This window comes from Podarcis raffonei, chromosome 2 (genome assembly GCF_027172205.1).
Source record: "Podarcis raffonei isolate rPodRaf1 chromosome 2, rPodRaf1.pri, whole genome shotgun sequence".
Classification (NCBI taxonomy): domain Eukaryota; kingdom Metazoa; phylum Chordata; class Lepidosauria; order Squamata; family Lacertidae; genus Podarcis; species Podarcis raffonei.
In genome coordinates this window covers 41,281,157-41,305,362 of record NC_070603.1, presented here as the reverse complement: position 1 = coordinate 41,305,362, position 24,206 = coordinate 41,281,157, and the positions used below count along the sequence as shown (strand labels likewise).

General features: G+C 43.9%; 1 protein-coding gene across 10 annotated transcripts in view; it reads right to left on the bottom strand.

Annotated features, from left to right (window-relative positions):
• ARHGAP44 (Rho GTPase activating protein 44) overlaps positions 1-24,206 on the bottom strand; it is a 94,010-nt gene that overhangs the window by 37,108 nt on the left and 32,696 nt on the right. For all 10 annotated transcript variants that reach the window (XM_053376156.1, XM_053376157.1, XM_053376160.1 and 7 more), the window contains exon 2: positions 2,181-2,220. In XM_053376156.1, coding sequence (XP_053232131.1) covers positions 2,181-2,220 — 40 coding nt within the window. The remainder of the gene's footprint in view (positions 1-2,180; positions 2,221-24,206) is intronic.

Below are 24,206 nucleotides of genomic sequence, written 5' to 3'. Positions count from 1 at the left end.
AAAGAAGGGTACTCTGAGTTGGATAGGATTTCACTAGAGTTTAAATTAAAAAGTTACAAGTGACATAAAATAAAAACCAGGCCCATAAGCTGTGATAGCAGAGATGCCAGGCAATCTGGAAACTACGTCCCAGGCAAAAGGATCTCCAAGAAATATAGTTTTCCAAAATGCTTGAGGGGTACTTTTGAGTGTATGAGTATTCTAGAAAACTATACTTCCCAGTCTTCCTTGATTACTTGAGCATCTTCAGAAATGCAGGAAATGGCACTCAAGATGCCAGCAAAATCTGAACTTTGGCATCCTCAGTCACTTCCTATGTTACTTCAGCATTCAGGAATGATGCACTTCGTACAATGTTTGGTTTGTACCATGTTTGGTTTACCAAGCCCAAACACCACTCTCTAGCTATGGAAGTGCATTAGTAATCCAAAAATAAGTGTGTTTACCCATTCTAATCCCATTAATTTACAGACAAACCACTGCGGTTAAAAGTTCGAGAGGGGAGAGACAACTGTTTTAGCGTTGATTTTAATTTAATATCCTGAAACAAAAGCTGGAACTTAATAAAGTGTGATTCCTGAATGGAGATAACTAACTGTGTCTGTATTAAGAAAGGAAGCAACATAATGAGATGCTAAAAGGACAACTGCAAAATAAAGGCTTGGAATTATGGAGGCAACCCAAAAGCGAATGTTCAAATGAAGAATGTACCTGAAGCCACTGTTGAAATACCTACTGTAAGTGACTGGCTTCTAGAGACTAGTCAGTTTTGGAAAATGGCATAATTATCTGGCTGATCTCATAAGGGGAGATGCCATATCTTCTGCAAATAGGCATAGACAGCTTATCTGGCATGCACTCTAGCAAAAATGGTAGTGGGACCCCTTTACTTCTCCCAGGATTGATTTGGGGGCCTGGAAAGAGAAGATGTTAGAGACTGCTGCTGAGACTTAAAAAAAATCATAATAAAAATAAACTGGCAGATGCTCACATCCAGGAACTGGGAGCTGGCTCTTTGGTTCTCACTTGCTCACTGGAGACATTGCATACAGCTCAACAGTCCAAGTCAAAGATACTAAATAAAAATGCAGAATCCCTTTGAAATGTGAAAGGGACAGTGGTATTAGGTTTTCACGTTTAGGTTCTCAAGTTTCACATTTCAAAGAGATCCTGCATTTTTATTTAGTAACTTAGACTTGGATAGTTGAGCTGTATGCAATGTCTCCAGTGATCAATTGCGAGCCAACTTTTAGCGTAAAATATCCTTGACTTCAGTGAAAAGTTAAATTCAGAAGTTGCCCCAAACTTTCCTTCTTAAAAATGAAGAGTCACTAGAGACTACCTGCCCTGTAAAAAGTCATTGACCACCTGTTTAAAAGAGCCATAAAAGGCAACTGTTTTTTTTTGGGGGGGGGGAGGTTAGTTTTTATTTTATTAAAGATTTTCTTGTTTTACAAAGGTGTTTGCAATGTCTCTCTCATATTTTCCCCACCCCCATGTAACATTTTTACAAATCAGTTTCATTTGTTGAGACTTTGGGAAGAAAAGGGGGAAAGAGGTGGAGAGGGGGGAAGATGGGTGGGGTCGGGTGACGGTGTTACTATTTTACTTACTATATGTAGGGTTTGGTGTCAGCATTGCTTGTGTAGGTTCTTTGATGTTCACTCCAAAACGCCCACCCACCCCACTCACACACGAAAACAAAGTTCAACACAGCCAATCACAAATGAACAACCACACCCTAGGCCAACCCCAACCTCTCTCACCACCAAAGGAACACAAGTGAACAAAAGGCAACTGTTCTGCTGATGAGGCACATATTATATTTGGTATCCTCTCTACATATATATGCTACTATAGAATTCTGAAAGAGATCACCCCCCCATTCATGCTATTTTCTAAGTCAATATGGAGGTGCTACAGCTTGAGGCTTCTCTGAAACTGGATCTACTTGGTCCTTGGTGTAAGCAAGAGAAATTTTTTGACCTTCAGAGGCTGCCAGTGAGACTGCATTCCACAATCCTCCAACGTTCATTGTGAAGACTTGATGGATAGATTTCTCATACATCCAATAGCCCCTGCTAAACCAGCCTCTTCAAAGTTTAGTTTTGTATTTTGCGCATGGAGTAGTGTACAATATCAAATGATTGGAGAAGATGTCAGAAAGATAAACACTGTACCTGCAAGAGATCTTCATTTAGGACTTCTGTTTTTTCAGCCCTAAAGAGAGAGAGAAAAGAAGGAAAATGTAATTCAAGACAGAGAAACCTTTGTGGTGGCGGGGGGAATGAGTTTTATCTTTGAGCTGGTTGTCTGTTTATTAATGGTTTCATCAATGATCTTATTTGACGGGGTGTGGTTTTAAAAAAATGTATTCTACTTCATCATAAATGGAATTGTATTTTTTATCTGTTATTGTGTAAGCTGCCTTGAGTGAATTTTAGACATAATGGTGTACTATAACCACTTAATCTTCGTTAGTGAAAACAGCATGCCCGACTAGATGAGCCTTGAGTCTGATCTAGAAAGGCTCTTCCTACATTCTGGAGTCATATTCCCCACCGACCAAATTAAAATTAAAATCCCCCACCCTCCCAAATTCCTAAACCATTGTTCATAATTAATACATTCTGCCTTCACCCCCAGCTCATTTAAATATCCCCTTTCAGCACTTTCTCCAGTACTACAGTATCCTTTTCAAGACAGGTGACCATAATGTTAAATATAGCTGCATTATAGATCCATGAAACTTGCTTTAAAAGGGAGGGGGGAACCAATGAGTTCCTAACACAGAAACGACCATTTTCAATATAATAGTACACAGATCAAACATTTGTACTCCTTTGCCTTGTGTATAATGCATTCCTCAAATGTAAATAAAACTGCCATGTGGCAAACCGCAGCTAAGTGTGGCTTTTTGTTGTACTTGTACATAAATCAGCCTAGCATCCCTGACTCGGGCATATACCTCAAGCCGTTGCCTTAACAAAGCGCTAAAACCAACATCATCCTTGTGCTACCCAATCTAAGCCATAACCTTCTCAACCCATTGTCCTTCAGGATGGTTTTAGCTAATATCTAATTTATAGCTAGGTAAAGGTAAAGGTATCCCTGACTGTTTGGTCCTGTCGCGGACGACTCTGGGATTGCACACTCATCTCACTTTGCAGGCCGAGGGAGCCAGCGTTTGTCAGCAGACAGCTTCTGGGTCATGTGGCCAGCATGACTAAGCCGCTTCTGGCGAACCAGAGCAGCACACAGAAACGCTGTTTACCTTCCCGCTGGAAGGGTACCTATTTATCTACTTGCACTTTGATGTGCTTTTGAACTGCTAGGTTGGCAGGACCAAGCAACGGGAGCTCACCCCGTCATGGGGATTCAAACCGCTGACCTTCTAATCGGCAAGCCCTAGGCTCTGTGGTTTAGACCACAGCGCCACCCGCATCCCTTAAATTTATGGCTACTCCCACCTTATTTCTCTTCCCTTCCTTTGGTATCTACATAATAGTTGAACCTTCATCTCTTTTTAGTAACCACCCACTCTGCTATTCTTTGCTCTTCATCTTTTTTTTGTCTCTAGACCACGTATACCCATCGTACTTTCCTCCCGAACAGATCTTTCTCCTTTAGCTTTACAGCAGTTTGATCTTCATAGCGAAACCATAAAATCTAAAGGCTTCAAAACTCATATTTCACTGAAGATCCTTTACCCATCTGAAAGCTTTCTAAACACCTTATGTCAGTTCTGTCTCTAACAGCTGTGATGTGTAGGCTCCCTTTCTTCAAATAGAAGTGCTATATATTGATGTTTGCCAAATTCGCATCTATCAGATGAACTTTCTACCCCCTTCCTCCTCCCACTGCCTCAACCAATTGGTTACATTAGCCACTAGTACCCCAGGATAAGAGCCAATTATTAGTACTTCAAAAAAAGATGCATGATTCCAATATATCACACAGCAAAGGATTGCTCTATTTACCATACTTTTCTGTGTATAAGACGAGGGGTTTTTAAAATTAAAATAGGATGTTTAAAATTTGGGGTTGTATTATACATGGATAGTGCATAGGGGGGATGTGGGATTGGTTGCTTCCACGAGCCAGAGATTGTCAGCGGCTATCAGGCATGTTATTGGTGGCTGCGGCAAGGGCTGTTCTTGATTGTGTGTCTCTGCGTCAATTGGGCGGGCGATGGTTGGCATCTGCCGGTGAGGGGACAGACGATCGGTGGCTTTTGTGACGCATGCGAGTGGCAGCATAGGACAGTCAGGTGAACGATTTTCAGCAATCCCCCCTAAAAAAACCTCAACAACTCCGGGCAATCTCCCCCCATTTTCTTAATTTGGATTCCCCCCCAAATAGGGGGTGTCTTATACACGGTGTGTGTGTGTGTGTATGTGTTATACACAGAAAAGTACGGTACTTGGCAGGGGGTGGGGGCAGAGTGCAGAGATTTAATGAATCAGAAAATTTCTAGACCTCTGAATTTCATCAACAAGGCATGCTTCTGCAGAAGTTCAGAGGGTGAAATGAGGAGACTGTAAACCAAATACATTGTACTCAAGGTAAAGCAAGGTGACAGAACGTGAAAATTCCATGAAGCATTTTATCTGCGATGGCTCATTCATATATGCAAGCCAAGATTTGAGGTTGCAGTCATCAAGCAACAAATGTGTATGTGAATCAAGTCAGAGCTCAGGTAGCCTTTGTTTCTTAAGAGTTTTCCCAGCATCACCCTGAGTCACACAACAGAAATCCTTCTCCACCGGAAAACACACACACACACACACACACACACACACACACACACACGTTAGCACGTTACTCTAGATCAGTGATGGCCAAACTTGGCCCTCCAGCTGTTTTGGGACTACAACTCCCATCACCCCTAGCTAACAGGACCAGTGGTCAGGGATGATAGGAACTGTAGTCCCAAAACAGCTGGAGGGTCAAATCTGGTCATCACTGCTCTATAGGCTGTGCTTCAATCTCAGTTCCTTCTGCATAGCTTCCTATTGGAAACTGTGGCTAGAAAGCTTGCCAGCAGACACAGAGTCCGTCATGCATCCCTAACAAGAACACTTATATAAAAAGAGAAACTTGATCACGTTAAATGCTGAGTGCCCGCAGCCTTGCAGCTAATAAGGCAGCCGCATGAACCCAGAACTGTTCATGCTTTGCTTCCTTGTGACTTCGTGCTTAACAAGCCAACACAATTAGCATTCACAGTGATGCCCATGCAGATGAGGACCATGTTTGCGGAATGACAGCATCACCACATATTAATGTATCTCAAAAAGGTTGCATCAGCACCGGCTGTTCAGAGATAGGGTGGGCTGCCTAAGCAGGCAGAACAGAGGAAGGGGTTGCAGTTCACGTAACGCACATGCACACATCTCTCTGACTGGACTTCACTGATTACAGTTGCTGCCACCAACCATATATGCATGTGTGTGAGCATGTGCATGCACACACAGACAATAACATTTCACGTATCTGATATAGGGGAATGTAGTCCATGAAATATTATGCCATAATAAATGGGTTAGTCTTTAAGGTGTCACAAGGCTCTGCTGTTTTTCTCCCACACACTAATGTGAATGTCTCCCATCCCACAACTGAAACTAGTGAAAGAGTTACCAGTATGAAATGAAGGTGCTAATAAGGTCATGTGGAACATAGCTGACACTGTGCCAAGCAGTAAAATTTGTTTGTGAAATTGATCTGCAATGCAATACAGTTAGCAAGATAAATGACTCTCCCAGAAGGTAACAGTGTAAGCATGGCATCTTCGCTCCTCCAGATAATCTATCTTGACACACCCAGGTCTTACATGCTGATACTGTATTGTGAGGCAGAATGTCTGGACAAGTAGCTAGCTGTATCAATAGAATCATAGAACCCCCTGCAATGCAGGAATCTCAGCTAAAGCATCCATGACAGATGGCCATCCAACCTCTGCTTAACACGCCCCACCCCCCAGTGAAGGAGAGTCCACTACCTCTCATGGGAGTCTGTTCCACTGCTGAACAGCTCTTACTATCAGAAAGTTTTTCCAAATGTTTAGTCGGAATCTCCTTTCTTGCAACTTGAAGCCATTGGCCATTGAGTCGTAACCTTCAGAGCAGGAGAAAACAAGCATGCTTCCTCTTCCATGTGACAGTCCTTGAGATATTTGAAGATGGCTAACATAGCTCTTCTCAGTCTCCTTTTTTCCAGGCTAAACATACCCAGCTCCCTCAACTTTTCCTCATAAAGCTTAGTTTCCAGACCCTTGATCATCTTGGTTGCCCTCCTCTGCACACATTCCAGCTTGTCAACATCCTTCTTAAATGGTGGTGCCCAGAATTTGACACAGCATTCCAGGAGTGGCCTAACCAAGGCAGAATAGAGTGGTACTATTACTTCCCTTGATCTGGACACCATACTTCTGTTGCTGCAGCCTAGAATAGCATTAGCTTTTTTTGCTGCTGCATCACACTGTTGACTTATGTTAAACTTTGGTCCACTAAGACCACTAGATCCTTTTCATATGTACTGCTAGTAAGTCAAGTGTCCCCCATCTTGTAATTGTGCACCTCGTTCTTCCTGCCTAAGTGCAGAACCTTACATTTGTCCCTATTGAAATTCATTTTGTTAGTTTGGACCCAGCTCTCCGATCTGTTAAGGCCATTTTAAATCCCAATTAGGTCTTCTGCAGCATTAGCTACCCCTCCCAGATTAGTGTCATCTGCAAATTGGAGAAGCATCCCCTCAATTCCTCCATCCATGTCGATTATAAATTATGGTTTTGCCCTCACTATGCAGATAATTTTTTTAATAATTTATTAACATGACTACAGAGTCACTGCGACTTCAGCATGTCACCATTACCTTGGCACTCAGTCTGCTGATAACTTATTAAGAAGAACGCACAACATTATGTTTATTCTGCCTATACACTGTCACTAGCAGAATGCTTTTCCCTCCAAGATGACCTGTGTGGTCAGAGTGTCCTGTTGCAATGATATGCCTCAGCAGTGTTTTAGTTAGCCTGCTCTTAAAAGATGATTCAAGTACAGACAACAAATGTTCCATTACACCAGACAAGCTGTTAACTGTGTGCTGGATCAGCTGAGGTTTCTGAATGGTTTTCTAAAGCAGCCCCACACACCATGCATCAAAGTAACCTGAATAAAGGTGATTGGTTCTGTTGGCAAGGAGCCAACCTAAACTAGTGAAAAGCACTTCATGCCACAGATGCTACCAGGACATCCAAAGTGAGACCTGGATTTAATATCATCCTGCAAGCTGCAAGGGGTGTTCCAGCCCACCCAGAACTGTTTGAATACCAGCCCTTATGAGAGTTGGACCACCCGCAAACAATTCTGATCTGAATTGCTTTTCAGCTTATTAGCTTTCAACCAGCCCAATACCAACTCAGGACATCGGTTTAAAACTTCTGCCAGCAGCACTCACAATTTAGAGAAAAGGGAGAATTATGGGAAGGGTAATTAAGAGTTGAGGGTCATCAGCACATCAATGACACTTCATCCCAAATCCCCCTAAAACCTCCCCCAATAGTTTCATATCAATGATGAGCCACATTACCATCACCATCATTATATTTATTTATACCTCGCTCGCCTCCCCCCCCCCCCGACACCTCATGCAAAGCAGTTAGTTCCAAAAGCCTCTTGGACAACTAAGTCTTATGTTGGTGATGCACTGAGATTTCAGGAGAATGTGAACTGGGATAGAATAACTCCATCAGGTCATGGTAATGTGAACCAAGCCAGAGTCATCAGCCAGGATTACCTGAACTTGTATGAAAATAAAAGCTCTTCAAGCCCTGCTGGCTTGTTGACAGAGCAACTAAGGTCACCCTCAATGGGAGAAGGATCAGAAGGAGGAATAGCTCACACTTCTCTAGATCCCTTTCCATTCCCTCATGGAGGGGGCTCTGTGCTAAGGAATGCATGCAGCAATTTAAAGCATGCAGAAGATGCACCTGTGGCCAGCCAAATTGCCACTAATACACAAGACTGCTGCCGAGGATGGTATTACAAAAGACCACTCTCCCTACCCTGTGGCTTTTATCTTTCTAATCACAGATCACACACAACACAGAAGCATCACTAAATACCTCTTAAATGTGCCACAAGCTTTTCACTAAGCTTCTGAAGTACTTACACTTTCTGTGTTGCCTTTTAGACAAATGAGCAGAAGCCAAAGCCTTGTAACTTCTAGCTCTGATGCAAGGAAACGTCTGTTATGCTCTGAACAGAGCATAGGTAAATCAGGGGTGCCTAAGCCATGAGTCACATCTGCCCCCGATAGGTTTCTTATGCCCCCCTTAAAGACCACTTCCCCAATTTTCCAATTCTTAATTTTCAAGTATTATGTGAACTGTTCCTATCAACTTTCTGCTATGATACTATGATGCCACCACACCATGATCACAGTTTTGGTGGTCCCCAAGACCCCTGCAATATCTGCATTTAAAAAATGGCCTAGCTGAACAACTAAAAGTCACAGCTTGGGCTAACCCTCTACCTTTCCAATAGAGTTGTACACGCAGGAGGCTGCAAGAGGCAGGGGGCAGGTAGGGAAGAAGGGAGAGATGCAGCCTCAGGGACTGTAGCAATGATGCAGAATAAGTCTATGTAGGAAGAGCCATATAGTAATGCACAGAGGAACTTATTTCCTAGCACATAAGTAGGGGGCAGATTTGCAGGGCTATGAGGACCTAAGAACACAAGAAGAGTCCTCCTGGATCAGGCCAAATGTCCATTTAGCCCAGCATCCCACTCTCACGGTGGACAACCACTGCCCTTGGGAAGCCAACAGGCAGGATCTTCACTTATAATTCACAGCAACTGGCATTCAGAGGCATGCAGCCTTGGATAGTGGTGGTAGAACATAGCCATTGTGGCTAGCAGCCATTGATCACCTCATCCTCCATAAGGCCAAAGATTCCCATCTCTCCATGAGCTGTTACTGTACTGGGCATTCATTACTGCTGCTTAGCACTCACAAGAATTACTAGAGCAAGTAGCAAGCTCTATACTCCTCAGTTCAAAAATACAGTACTTCTCACAAATTAGAAATGCTGAAATGTTGCAAGGATGAGAACAGGTGCAGAAGGCATGTCACTGAGCATGTGTTTAGCCTAAAAAAAAAATGGCACAAGGATTCTGTGCAAGAATGCCAGCAGTATTCAAAATGAAGAGCTACTTGGATGGAGGGAAGGAGAAGAAATTGGCCCAATTATCCAAAGAGGGAATATGGGTTAAATATCAGGAAAAAGCAAGTGATAAGCAACAAGGAGCTTTGGAGTGTGATTCACTGAAGGGTTTAAAGAAAGATCTTTATAGGCATGTGCTGTGGGTGCTTTAAGTATTTATGTGATTCTGCCCTGGAGAATAAATGTGCATGAGTAAGGCTGATGGGAATTAGATCAAACTATGCAGTGTTACTGCTGCTATTATGCATAGAAACCTCTGAAATGGTTCAAAATAATCCATTCCCCATCCACTCTCATGAACCATTCATATTACCAAGAAAGCTATTACAATCAACACTGTGGTTATATATCTCTGAGGCAGTTCTAAAGGATTATACATCGCTATCTCAGACGAAACAATTAACAAAATGTGAGGAGAAGGGACACTATTAAGGCATTTCTTCCAGCAGGAACTGAGGACTGTGAGAGGATGCAAGTTTGTATGGAAGAAAGCTTCTCGCTTGATTGGAGGGTCAGTCTTTTAGATGACAAACCCCACAGAGCAACTGCTTAACATAGGATAAAAGCTACCAAAAGGAGCAATTAAAGAAGCCTTCACAGCTCAGCTAAAGCATGCCAACCGATTCTCAGATCTTCCAAACACAGGTGACACTTGGCAAGAAAATAAGAACCTCACTGATCAGACCAAAAAGTTTCATCGAGTCCAGCATCCTATTTTCCAAAGCGGCCAGCCAGATGCCAACAAGCTGGACATAAAAGGCACTAGCTGCCTTCCTCCCACTGCTGCTCCCCCAGCAACTGATATGCAGAGCATAACAACTGCCTCTGGACCTGGAGGGAGCACCTGGGAGACTCCTAGAGAGACTCTGCATAATGACATTGCAGTTCATTCACCAAGAGCCAAGTTAAAGGTTCCTCATTCAGCTGCTCCCAAATGTCACACTTTAAAATTTAGCAAGAAGGCGGCAAAACTAGAAACCAATAAACAACGACCACCACCAACAACAACCACGCAACAAAGTACTTATGCCCTTTTGCATTGTTTTCATATGATGGATGTCAGCTGAGGTCTCTCCTCACACCCAACAGCATTCCATGTAATCAATGTGATAAATAGCTCTCCCTGGTTTTTCAAGAGGACCCACTGTTCATTGTGACGTAGCTCATAAACCTGCATACCATGAATTTAGCAGAATGTATAATGCTAGGCTGGGCTGGGTTGCATCTGAATCAGAAGGAAGCTGCTAAACAGACAGATTCCACGAGAACTTCTCTTATATTTCTTTAATTTATTGGGCCTGCAGCCTTTTCCAGCTGGTTTCTCAGGAAATACAGCCTTTCAGGTCTGGACAAAAAGGCAGTGATATTCTTTATTTATTTACAGTTTGTGCCTCGTAGAGCACAATGAGGTTTATGAGCCAGCAAGCCAAATAAAAGGAGCAGAAGACTTTGGAGAGCGATCTGCAGCAGCTGCTGCACAGCAATTCCCCCTTTCATAAAAGGCAGTGGAGGAATAAAACCAGCCAGTATGAACCAACACCATTCCTTGCACGAGCGAATATCCGACTTCATGCCTCCTCTCACTCTCTCAGTTACTCCTGTCTGCATACAACAATGTGCCCAAAGTAATGGCGATTCCCACACCAAGTTGCCTGCATGGTTACATCATTTGTGGATGCCCTCTTCCTCTACATTCATTTGCTGGGTTGATCTTTTAGTGTCTTATGCCATGGAACTCCCTGCTTTCGGCAGATATCTGGATACCTCATGTGCTCCACTCAAGAGTTCTCTGCAGTACAGATGTAGCAGTCACTCAAAACAGGTATGCAGAACCTGTGGCCCTCTAGGTTTTGGATTCTGGTTCTCCACCTCTGGGTTTAAAAGCTAGAGCCCTTTCCTTTTCATAATAGGGCACTCTGTAATATTATGAGCAGTATGCAAGAAATTAGGTGGGAGTGGGATTACATTTTAAACAGAATAACAAACCTTGGCTTTGCCTTGCTATCCTCAAACAAGTTCTGTCTTAATAGGAAGCAAACACTCTAGCAATGAAGATCATCTCCCATCATTACTGAGCTGTGGTTCCCAAATTGCACATGTCAACCTGAGCAAATAAAATTGTAACTTGGTTTTTTCCTTTTCTTTAAAGGAAGGAAGGTAGCAAGGCACCATAGCCAAGCATTGGCAGCAATAAGAATGGAGGATGGAACAATGGTCGAATTCTGAAGCAGCTAAGGACGACCAGCCAATGTGCTTCTGTGCAAGTTGGCTTATTTTTAACAGCATGTTCTAAGTGCCAGCTGGAAAGAAAGCGAGAAATAGGCTTAGCAAGAAGCTCCCAGGCGGCTTAAGAAAATGAGCTGTTCTACACGCTCCACAAACAGGGACAGAGAGAGAAAACAATAAAAATTGGAGGAAGAAGAGTAGCATACAGCCTCCTCCACAATGACGCTTCCACTCACTGGAAAGGTTAAAACAAACACACACACACTCTTCCCACTGTTTTGTGCCTTCCCTGTGGGATTACTGAATATATCTTTGCCCCATAAATATTGAAGAGCTTATCTGTTTCCTCCTGGGACTGGCTGCTTCTAACAACCTCTTATGGTACCAGACATAAGCAGAACAGTTGCTTGGAAGAAAATGTTATTGAGCGTAACACAACTGACGTGAAAGCAAGTTCAGCATGGCTCTCTGGTACACTTGCCACAATTCAGAAGCCAGAGATGAGTTACCGTTGTGGAAATTGGGATGTCTTTCTTTCTATATATGTAGATTATTATTTTTTTGAGTCCCCACTGGCACTTCTTTGATGTCATTTTCACTCTTCACACTTAGTCCTTGAGGAACTTGCAGCACAGTACTACATCAGACATCTATTTCAGACCAAAACAATTTTCACCAGAGGCTGTCGAATGCTGCTCTATAGTTTAGTACAGTGAAAGCATACTCAGTGTCCCTCATTCTAGCACCCTATTCATTCTCCCAACCAGTGAAGTGGACTTTCTCCCAAGTCTTGAGAGCAACTTATGCCTTTTGTGCCATCCTCACAAGGAGGTATTTGAGGACAGCCTTTATTATGGTCTCAAGCAATGATCCTGCCAAGATCACATTTGGACCAGTCCCTGAGTGACTTTTTAGACGTGAAAAGGCTAAGCAGGTTGCTTAATCCATGATAGTGGCTATCATCCCAACACATTTTTCTATCCAAGAAGTTAGAGATAAATGGTAACAACAAATGAGGAACACCAGGAATGCACTATTTCCTTATTTTTAACATCAAGGTTTTCCAACATCACCAAGGGCTTCTGCTCATACTTTGGGGCTTTTGCCCTTCTTTTTCCTCACCCATGCTCCCACAATTGGCTTGGTTGGGCATCAGGAGAACTTTCAGAACAGCACAAAGGAAAGGGGGTTGTTCTGTCTGCCAAGCTGAAAGGTTTATGTAGATGGAGTGCTTGAAATATCACAAAACTGAATTCTGCTCAATGTAAAGCAAGAACTTCAGCAAAATCCCTGCCATGTAAATAAAGAGCTTAAAAAAGGAACACAAAATAGAACATGAAATCAGAAAAACAAGTAACAAAAATAGCATAGAACTTTACCTACAAAGCCTGACTAATGGCAAAATGATATTCTAAAGTATGATAAAGGTAGTGCTGCAATACAAGCTTCCTTAAATAAAGAATTACCACTCTGCTGCAGGTAGGTGTTCTTCTCCAAGAACAAAATAAGCATCTCTCCCACACGCTGGATTCCTCCCCAAAATTGCTGCTCTCCCATGAACAAGCCACACCCACCTTTACAAACTCCTAGTTTGAGGTACAGCTGGTGATCTCACGAAAAGTGGTGGGTTTGAAACAATCCCCAAACTGTTGGAAATTGGACAAATGATCTGAACCCAACTGGAGGCTGACAAGAAGTGACAGATTTCCCCTGCCCAGTCTACCAGAAGGCATTCTGTTTAAAAGAATCTCAGTCAAATATCAAGTTGTCAATGGTCCCACATATACCAGGAATGTGCATTTCAGTCTGCAAGGTGAATGTTTGACTTCAGCAGGTTTTGCATGATCAAAGCACAACCATTTTATTTAATGAAGAACAGCACAACACAAAGCACACACTGTTGCACAGAGTCGACAGGTTACTGAATTATCCATTCTCAAACTTTTCCAGCATCCAAATACTAGAGACTGATGAACACTCATTGGAAAGTTATTGAATGACGAGAGGAATCCACACCCAACCAGTTAAGTTTCTGTAAATTCTGCATTTGTGTATACATCAGCTGAATGAAAACATGGAAGTACAGTTGGATGCTGCAGTGTGGTGGGTAGAAGTGGGGAGAAGAGAAAATGGGGATTAAATACAAAGTTGGCTGCATAATGTCATGACCATGGAGTCCAACAGTGACCAGAAAACAAAGTCTGTAGCTATAGTGTCATTGAGAAAGGAGTCAGGCAGGCTTCTGGCTCTGAGCTTGATGCTGGTGAGCAGGGCACCATTGAACCAGAGTTTGGCAGACAGGAGTCCAACGAACCTGATGCCACAGCACAATGGCCCATAAAACCAAAGCGCCATGGGTGCCTTCCTGCAGGCTTAAGGAACTGAATGCATCTCACACTATCCTACTAGCTCAATGGTGTGGGTAGTGTATGCTGGAGAAGTGCCCATCTTCGGGCCTGAGGGTTAATACTCTTAAAAGACTCTAGTTCTCCAAAGGGAGGAAGAGCATAGGAGAGTGTCAGGTTGGAAAAAGTGTCTCAAAAACTCTCAGTTCACTTTCAATCTTTATCAGTGCAAGTTGCTCACTCGGAGCTCTCCATGGTGCTGAGACAACTGACCTGACTTGCTCCATGGGCTTCTCCGAAGGACCAGAACAGAACAGATAACTCACCCAAAGGAATCACAACTTGTAGATGCTAGGAATCAGCCTCAGCTTGGGAGCAGCCACAGGGCATCCAGATTCCATGGCACACATCAATTAAAAAGGATTTGCTAAAACCTTCAGAGATGCTTGTGCATCTGTAATATACTGTTGGCAAATAGTAAAGGGTTTGCTGTATCAACTTCCTAGTGCTCCTCTCATGGATCCAGTTACTTAGCATTAAGAAGGAAATGAGGATAAGAAAACATTGATGCTGCATCTTTATGGCTTCGATGAGTGTGTGCCAGCAATCTGCTCTCCTCACCCTAAGCCAGACTGTGTGGGCAAAAACATCTGCTGAAGAACAGAACATGACAGACATGGAGAGCACAGGGATTTCTAGTGGCAGAAAGTAATGGTGCTCCCAGGAGGAAGGGGTGGGGAGGAGCTGAGAATGAAGGGAACTATCCTGTCCCCCACCCCAATACTATCAAGCTCAAGCAAAGGCAGGTTTCATGGAATGCCATGGCTGGTCTCAGGAATGGACATAATGGAAAGGGACAAAGGGAATAATAGTTCAGGCAAGGTAAAAAGAAATGAAATATCTCCATCACTCATCTCAAAAAAATAAGCGGAAGGTCTCCAATCTCTCAAATAATTGCTGCACATTACATACCTCTTGGTTTTGCAATCACAGTCAGAATTGCGCACAAGCATAATTTCTGTAAGTCAGTCACTTCAGGTGCAGGGATGAGAGAGAGGGATGGAGAGAAAGAGAGGTGGGGAGAGCAGCCAAATCCATCACAAAAAGAAGCCAGGAATATCAAAAGCTCATTGAGCGCTCCTTTCTTCACTTCCCCAGTCCCTCCCCCCCACTTGGTCAGTTGGGCAGAGAGTTTGTCATTGGTCCCATCAAGGACCCCACTAAGTCTGGATAACTACATGCTTACAATGCACTCCTATCATGCCTGTACTGCATACCCAGATCCCCAGGCTCTAAAGAAGTAGTAAGCAATGGCATCAAATCAGTCTCTCTCTCTTCTATTTCCTCTAAAGCAGAGTGGCCAGGATGCAAAATGAGCACACAGCAACCAAGAAGGCATGAAGGAAATGTGACTACACTCCAGCAGTCTGCAGGGACAGCTTGAGTGCAGCGGGAAAGGACAGCTAGAGGGACAATGATGGCACATTGCATATGGAATTGATAAGAATCAAAAACATTCACACACTTCCAAATTATGCTCCGTCGAAGCCTGGTAGATGAAGGGAACCTGGTAGACAAGCCTGGTAGATGAAGGGAACGCAGTGGATGTAGCCTACCTTGATTTCAGCAAGGCATTTGACAAGGTGCCCCATGATATTCTTGTAAAGAAGCTGGTAAAATGCGGTCTTGACTATGCTACCACTCAGTGGATTTGTAACTGGCTGACTGACCGAACCCAAAGGGTGCTCATCAATGGTTCCTCTTCATCCTGGAGAAGAGTGACTAGTGGGGTGCCACAGGGTTCTGTCTTGGGCCCGGTCTTATTCAACATCTTTATCAACGACTTGGATGATGGACTCAAGGGCATCCTGATCAAATTTGCAGATGACACCAAACTGGGAGGGGTGGCTAACACCCCAGAGGACAGGATCACACTTCAAAACGACCTTGACAGATTAGAGAACTGGGCCAAAACAAACAAGATGAATTTTAACAGGGAGAAATGTAAAGTATTGCACTTGGGCAAAAAAAATGAGAGGCACAAATACAAGATGGGTGACACCTGGCTTGAGAGCACTACATGTGAAAAGGATCTAGGAGTCTTGGTTGACCACAAACTTGACATGAGCCAACAGTGTGATGCGGCAGCTAAAAAAGCCAATGCAATTCTGGGCTGCATCAATAGGAGTATAGCATCTAGATCAAGGGAAGTAATAGTGCCACTGTATTCTGCTCTGGTCAGACCTCACCTGGAGTACTGTGTCCAGTTCTGGGCACCACAGTTCAAGAAGGACATTGACAAACTGGAACGTGTCCAGAGGAGGGCAACCAAAATGGTCAAAGGCCTGGAAACGATGCCTTATGAGGAACGGCTAAGGGAGCTGGGCATGTTTAGCCTGGAGAAGAGGAGGTTAAGGGGTGATATGATAGCCATGTTCAAATATATAAAAGGATGTCACATAGAGGAGGGAGAAAGGTTGTTTTCTGCTGCTCCAGAGAAGCGGACACGGAGCAATGGATCCAAACTACAAGAAAGAAGATTCCACCTAAACATTAGGAAGAACTTCCTGACAGTAAGAGCTGTTCGACAGTGGAATTTGCTGCCAAGGAGTGTGGTGGAGTCTCCTTCTTTGGAGGTCTTTAAGCAGAGGCTTGACAACCATATGTCAGGAGTGCTCTGATGGTGTTTCCTGCTTGGCAGGGGGTTGGACTCGATGGCCCTTGTGGTCTCTTCCAACTCTATGATTCTATGATTCTATGATTCTATGAAGAAGAAAATGGGACAGGAAAGGCCTAAAAATCCACACAATGCCAGAGACGGAGAAGCAGTAGAGGCTCCCCTATAGATTGTACAGAGAGCATTTCCCTAAGGGTGTCATTCTGAGTTGGCCTTCTACCTGTAGGTGAGCTAGCACAGGGGGGAGGCAAGTTTACCATGCTGATATCTCATGCTGCACAAGGGAAGGAGTATAAAAACAGACATATGCTGCCATCTACCTGCACTGTGGTTGCTCAGGCGAAGGAAAATGAGCAAAGTAGAGGGTTCAAATATCAGACAGGATGTTAGTGAGAGTAAACAATGCAAAAAAATAAATCAGTTTATACAGAGCAAACAGAAGCAATGCAGCAGCTGCAGTATCAGGTAGATAATCTACAAAGTTGTTGCAAGACAGTGTGCCTCACTCCTTTCAGAAGGCAGAGGAAAACCAAAATTACCAAGGGTGGGATCAACTCCCCAATGAGGCAAGGGTATAACCTTTGGCAGCAGTGGGAGGGGGGTTAATTTAGAGAAAATGAGTAAAATGAGAAATTAGAGAGGTATATATACTGTACTAGAACTCAGGTCATCCAATGAAAATTAAGGCCAGATAAATGAGAGAATTTCTTCATACAGGGCAAAGTTAAGTTACAGAATTTGCTCCCGTGAAAGGTAGAGATGGCTACCAGCCTGGATGACTTTAAAAGACGATTAGACAAATTTGTGGAGGATGAGGCTATCTAAAGCTATTGGCCACAATGGCTATCTTCCACCTCCACGGCCGGAGGCAGTATGCCTCTGAATGCCAGTGGCTGGTGGGAAGAGTTGTAGTTTTTATTCTTGTCAGCTTTGCCCTGAAAAGCAGCATATAAATTATACACACACACTTAATTAATTGCTAGCAGCCATTTTATCCTTTTGCCACTCTTCAAACAGAATGCCCTACTAAAGGAGGTGGAGTGTCTTTCTGGGCAAAGCCCATCACAGGCCCTTTGAGAATATGACACGTGCACAAAGCCCTTGAGGTAAGTCACTTGGCCAGGAATCACCCACCAGGCAACTTCCATATTCATGCTTCCCTTTGCCTACTTGATACTTAGAGGGCCCTCAGCTTCCGCTGAAGCCATTGCTGCCTTTTCAACCCCTGAATGGTCATCAGTCTCCAGTTTGGGTGAGAGACAGGAGACAGGTGTTGGCAATAACCAGAACAACACAGAGGCATGGACAGATGCCATCTGGCTGGAAGGTCAGAGTGTTGATATATTACTTCTCTTCCCCACAGCCATGGTAGATGAATTGGAAATGACACATATGCGTTTGTGGAGGACAGAGCTTTGTACAACATGGGAGAGAAGAGCCAATAGCACAATGAGCATTTCTCCCACATGGTTTCCTGACAACAGATTTTAAACCAGAGAACTAAGATACAGAGACCTACAAATAAATTGGTGCCACCGTACTATACCAAAGGAATCTCTCTACTGCCACCTACCGACAGACTGTCTGACCTGACCCAAGGCCTACCAGATGTGCCTAGGCCTCACCTTCCTAAGGAGATCCAGCTCCCCTCCTTGCTTTTGCCAAGGGGAAAAAAGAACAAGTGCCACAAGAGGCCACTGCAGTACAACCTTGCTATGCCCATGCAGTCGGGCGGGGGGGGGGAGTGTAATTCCATACTGCTTCCTTCTGGGACATGCTTTCTGCAAACAAGTCCAGATCACAAGAGGCAAGGATATTGGCTGTATGGGCATTTATCATTCTGCACAGAAGGGGCTTCCTGAATTAACTTGCACGCTGTATTTACAGACAACATTTATCTGCTTCTATAACAAATCATGAAGAGTGGAAGGAACAGTTCCTTGCTTATTTCCTTTGTGCAGTTTTCAAAGGAAATCAAACTGGAAACACATTTGTTTTCCCCCAGAGGAATTGACTGTTCCAGTTTCTCTATTGGTGCATCATGCTGTTGCTAGGCTGCGGTCTATGTTGTTAGGTTTTTTGTTTTTTTAAAAAACATACTCTCCCCCTCTCCATGTGTCTGTGCGAATTTCATTAGTTCATTAAACACAGCTCTAGAATTATCTTCTGATGTTCCCTAACTGTGAGTCACCTAATGAGCAGATGTGGTCCAATATACCACTTCAGATTCTACCCTTGCAGGCTCCAGGCCATCACTGCAGAACAGAGGAAGACTACATACACATGAATTTATATGCAATTTATAATTCATATGCCATTTATATGTGAATCTACCCAGAGTGATGCAAAACACTGTATTGCAGTAGTTCTGGGGTCATCATCTGCAACTTTCCTGATAATCTTATCCTGATACGGATGTTTTGATTCTTCAAACAGTCAAATACCTCCTTTCCTTTCCACCTGAAACAAGGCAAAACCCCAATCTTCTCCTTCTTCAGAATCTTCTCAGAAACACATACACATACCTGGATACTTTCCCCGTGGTTCCATCCTGTTGGTAAACAAGGAGTAGATGGTTTCCCTTTACACCTCCCAATAACTTTTTCCACGGGCTCAAAACGTGCTAAGTCTGGCCATCCTGCATACCTGTGGAACCAGGAGTGGCTAATCTGCAGCCCTCTAGATGTTTCTGGGCTACAACTCCCATCACCCCTGCTTATAAGTCATGTTGACTGGGGCCAATTGGATTTGGAGTGCAGCAACCTCTGTCGGGCAACAAGTGAGACAGTCTTGTGGTCTAACCTCTTGAGGCTGGACAAACCCTAAAATCAGTTCCAGTGTAGCACAATTCTTCATGCCAGTGGCATAGGTTCTGTTCTGGCAGGGAACAAGCAAACGTCCAATGGCTAGCAAAGGGCTAGCAAATTTTATGCGGTGCTTTGGGCCATGAGGAAGCAAGTGATCAGTCAGTTGGAGCCTAACAGTCAGGGTTGGGGATTGTGGCCCTCCAAATGTTATTGGACTATAACTCACACCAGCCCAAACCAGCTTGGCCAGTGATCAGAAATGAAGGGCATCTACGTCCAGAAACATCTGGAAGACCATAGGTTCCCTGACCTTGAGATAGCAGACTATATTGCTTATATTTATTCATTGCACCCTATAATTTCTGTCTTGCTTTATGCTAACTCTTTAATGAAATACCTAAATTAGAAACACAAAGTCAAGTATGAGGCCTTGACTTGGAAGATCTCAACCATGCTCACTCTTGTACCTAAAGCTACTGAATTACCATATATTTGAAATTCATATTTCTCCATGTTCAGACTGAGGTATCAGAATGCAGGTGGTGGTGGTTCTCCCCCATGTGTGAACTACACAAAGGGCTCCTCTCAGTGGTCCTACCTTGTGGGGGGGGGTGTGGAAGCTAGGGAGCTTCTTTGTAACACCTCCCTTTCCAAGATGTGTGAACAAGGCATAACCTGAACCAGCGTATTTCAAAACCGATTTCCAGAGTGAGTGCTCAGCTCTGAAAGAGGTGAGATAAGCATACACTTGAGCATGTGCAAAATGCTTTCCCACCACACCTCTGGGTATGGGCTTCCTGGTCAGAGCAATTTGCAGACAGGTGTGCCCCCCAACTTCTGATCCATGTTAGAAATCAAGCATGCCTCTTCCATTGTAAAAAGTCATCTCCAAGACTGGTCAAAAGGTTCAACACGAATCTCCCAACATGTAACACACTTTGAAAGTGGGGTTATCAGCCTTCTTTCTTATCTAAGACCAGAAGCAAATGGAAATTGGATGCCTGAGGACATTTATAAACTCCTATGAACACCTAAATGGTCAAAAGGCTCACCCCTAGATATCCTGCTCAATCCCAAGGCAAAGAACTCATTTGCTACATCTAGACTTTTGCATTGGACCCTTCTCAATTAGTATCTACTAGGGTGGGTTTCTTCTTGGGCATAGATGTTGTTGTTAAGCATTTGACTTTGACAAAAAGAAGCAGCTTTGGACATTAAATCCAGCTTGGATTTTAGAAACCAATTCTCTTTAACGAGTCTCCATTGAAAAATGCTGCCATAGCCACTGGGACTACAGTGCAATCCCAACCACTTTCAGCAGAAATCATCCTTAATTTCAAGATTGTCATTTGTTTTGCAAGGCGATGGTTACTGATTTAAAGCAAATATAAAAAACCCCCACAACCACGTACATAGCAAGCTGAATTGCCCTAGTTTTCCAAGTTCACTGGTAAGCAGAACATGTTAGATAATGCTACAATTTATATAGGTTTTATCAGTGGCGTAGCGTGGGTTGTCAGCACCCGGGGCAAGGCAAGTAATTTGTGCCCTCTAACCCAGGGCAAGGCAAGTAATTTGCGCCCCCTAACCCCTAACCTGCCGCCGCTGCCAGCTTCTTCTTGCTGCTGCCTGGTCTGGTCTGGTGTGGTTCTCTCCCGCGCTCAGCGCTGTGCTGGGCGGCCACTGCACTGTCCCTCCCCCAGATAGTCCCTCGCCCTCTCTCCGCACCGCATGCCTGGCACCCACCCCCTCCACAGTGGGCGGCGACCCGGCGGCTCGGATCGGATTCGCACAGCCAGCACTGCAGTGAGTGAGAGAGAGTGAGTGAGCCAGGTAGGGGCAGAGAGCTGCGAGTGTGAGTGCGCCCCCCCCCCAGATGTTGCGCCCGGTGCGCCCGGCCCCCCTGCACCCCCACGCTATGCCACTGGGTTTTATTCATGTTAACTATACCTCTAAATGTATAATAATTTCAAAAAGGAACCAAAGTTCTGTGATTAGAACAAATTATGCAGTTTAAATTTATCAGCATAAATTTGCTGTGACTTGCCATCTGTGTTTGGATGAAAATCCCTCTGTTTTTGACTACAGCTCAAGTTTGCAGCAGAACCCAACACTGCAGTGCCAAGGGTCTACAAATGCCCTTCACATCATTTTATCTGGCATGTGCAGCATCAGGGAGAATTATCCTTCTCCTGCTGAACATGGAGCCCAGGCTCCCTGAATGTGTGTTAAGCCCTGGAGACACCTGAAAGATCAGTGAGGTTTCTTCTTCTTCTCTTTTCCTGCTGCTGATTGTTTCTGAGACTTGGCACAACGAAGCCGAGACCTCTCCTCAGTTCAGAGCTAGAAAAAAGGGCAAACGCTCACTCTATCACCAAGGCCTTGAGTACAGGGTGATGTCAAACAAAACCCAGGTAAGAAATACTAGAAATATATGAATAAATAAAAGCCATTTCCTTTTTGCTGGAGTGAGCAAGGGTAGGCTGTGGCAACAATTTTTTGGAGGTACCAAGGTCTGTCAAAATTAGTGAACCTGTAGACACTGCAGCTTCTGCTCAGAAAGACCTGTTGAAACAACTAGACTATTTACCACAAGCATGGAGCCAGTGTAGGTAAAGAATTGTGGGGGGGGGGGGGGAAACACCTCCCAAGAGCCATGTGTCTCAGATCCTAAGAATCATGGTCATTTGGTTCCATTAGTTGCTTCCATCAGAAACATAAAAAGAGTCACAGCCACATCATACATGTAAAGTACACGGCTTTCTGCAAAGAATCCTGGGAACTGTAGTTCACCCCACAGAGCTATAATGCCCAGCACCCATAACTACATTTCCAATGATTCTTTGGGGAAGCCTTGTGCTTAAGAGGCATATGGGTTCTGCAAGATGGTGGCTTACCATCTTGCAACTCTTTGCTCGCCCTTGCAAAACACAGCTCCCTGTCAGCTGTGCTGCCGCCAGATCACTCGTGTCACAGCTCCAGCTGTCAATGAACTGAAGTGTTTTCCTTCTCCAGCAGTGCTGACAATGCTGGTGACAGATGGGGAGCAGCTTCTGCGTTGAGACAGGCTGGGTAAGTTTCCTCAGTGTGAAAGTTTCGGCTGAACTAGACACCCAGAAATAAGCTCCTTTAATGCTTCCTGGCTTCTCTTTTGTTCAGAGGAAAGAGGGGAAGCAGTGATGAATTACCCTAGAGCCAAATAATTCTGCATTTGCCCATTTTCTGTTCCTAATCCCGAGTGGGATTCACTTTAAGAGGGAAGCAATGAAATGCAGTGTCAGCCAAGTTAGAACTGGGTACTGCTAAATGGCACACAAGTATGCACATGCAAAAGTTTGGCGCAACATTTCTGAGCACCGATGATGAACCGAAAAGAAAGATGAACTGGAACAAAATACAAAGAACAGAAGCTAGAACAATCTTAAAAGTGAAGAACTCAAGTTATAAGAATGGCTTGATCAAACACACCTCTTTCAGCTAAAGGGAAGATTGGGTACAATAATGGCTATTAATATTTTCCCTTATGTTTGTACCTTACTTTTCATAGAACCTGAGGAGGCGTACTTGTAGTAATCTGTGTCACAAAGAGAGGCAGTTAATGCATTTCCCTGACATCTACGGTAGCTGAGAAATAGAACGAGGGAGCAGGCTATAAAGAGAAGTGTAGGCTTGAGTCTCAATGGCTCCTATCTGCCAAAAAGTAGAATGCACTTTGCAAGATCATTGAAGGCTGGGCCAAATATGAGCTCCCAAGCCAACTGGAGTGCTCAGGGGGCAGGTAATAGTCTTTCTGTGATTTGGTGTCATTGAGCAGACTCCTTAGCTGATTGCATATACAGCGGTACCTCGGGTTACATATGCTTCAGGTTACATACGCTTCAGGTTACAGACTCCGCTATCCCAGAAATAGTACCTCAGGTTAAGAACTTTGCTTCAGGATGAGAACAGAAATCCCGCGGCGGCAGCGCCGCAGCAGCAGGAGGCCCCATAAGCTAAAATGGTGCTTCAGGTTAAGAACGGACCTCTGGAACGAATTAAGTATGTAACCAGAGGTACCACTGTATTTGGTAATTTGGCCTCCATCCTCTCCCACAGGAAAAAGGAAAAGGCTGCACATAAGATACAACTGCACAGGGAGAAAAGCTTGCCCTCTGCTGCCCCTGACACTTGGTGGTCCAGCTTCCACTGATTGACACCACCACAGATGGAAGCAAATGAATCCAGGGGGTCTTGCTATTTGCAGGCGCTCTTTTTGCTTCCATTTACCTTGGTCACAATGATGGACATTTTGCTAACTCATTCATATATTAAGGATCAAGATCAAAAGACAATTCCCCTGTTATTAGGGATGTGAAGGTAAGGAACATAAAATTTGAGATACACATGAAATAGCATCTAAACAGAACTGGATGAATAAAAGGCTTTAAACTGTCTTGCTTGGGATCAGGAAGGGTTTCTCATCCTTCAATTCTGAAACTGGTTTAATGGCCCCTTTTCCCTTCAGAACATCAGGCTCTGCCATAAATAAAGACATGTAAGTTTGCGAGAAGGTCAAATGTTGAAATGGCAACATGGATGGACTTTACTTATGCTTATTCCACTTGGAATCATTCTAGTGACTGCTAGTTTATACGTGTGGAATTCTGCACTGCTGTTTGACTGGACATTGGTAAAAATTTGCAATGTCTTGATTGCCAAGGGCAGATCAAAGTAGACAGAGATTAGACAGAAGAAGATTAGACATGAAGAACATGGAGACAGAGGGGGAGGCTTGTAAGGTAACATGGGCTATTAAAAGACATTTGAGAGTCAGGTGTGCCATGTAGGCACACAAATATACCACAACATGTTTCCCCCCCCCTAATCTGCATATTTAACCACCCCACCCCATTTTATATATTCAGTCCCACTGTTTTCAAACAAGG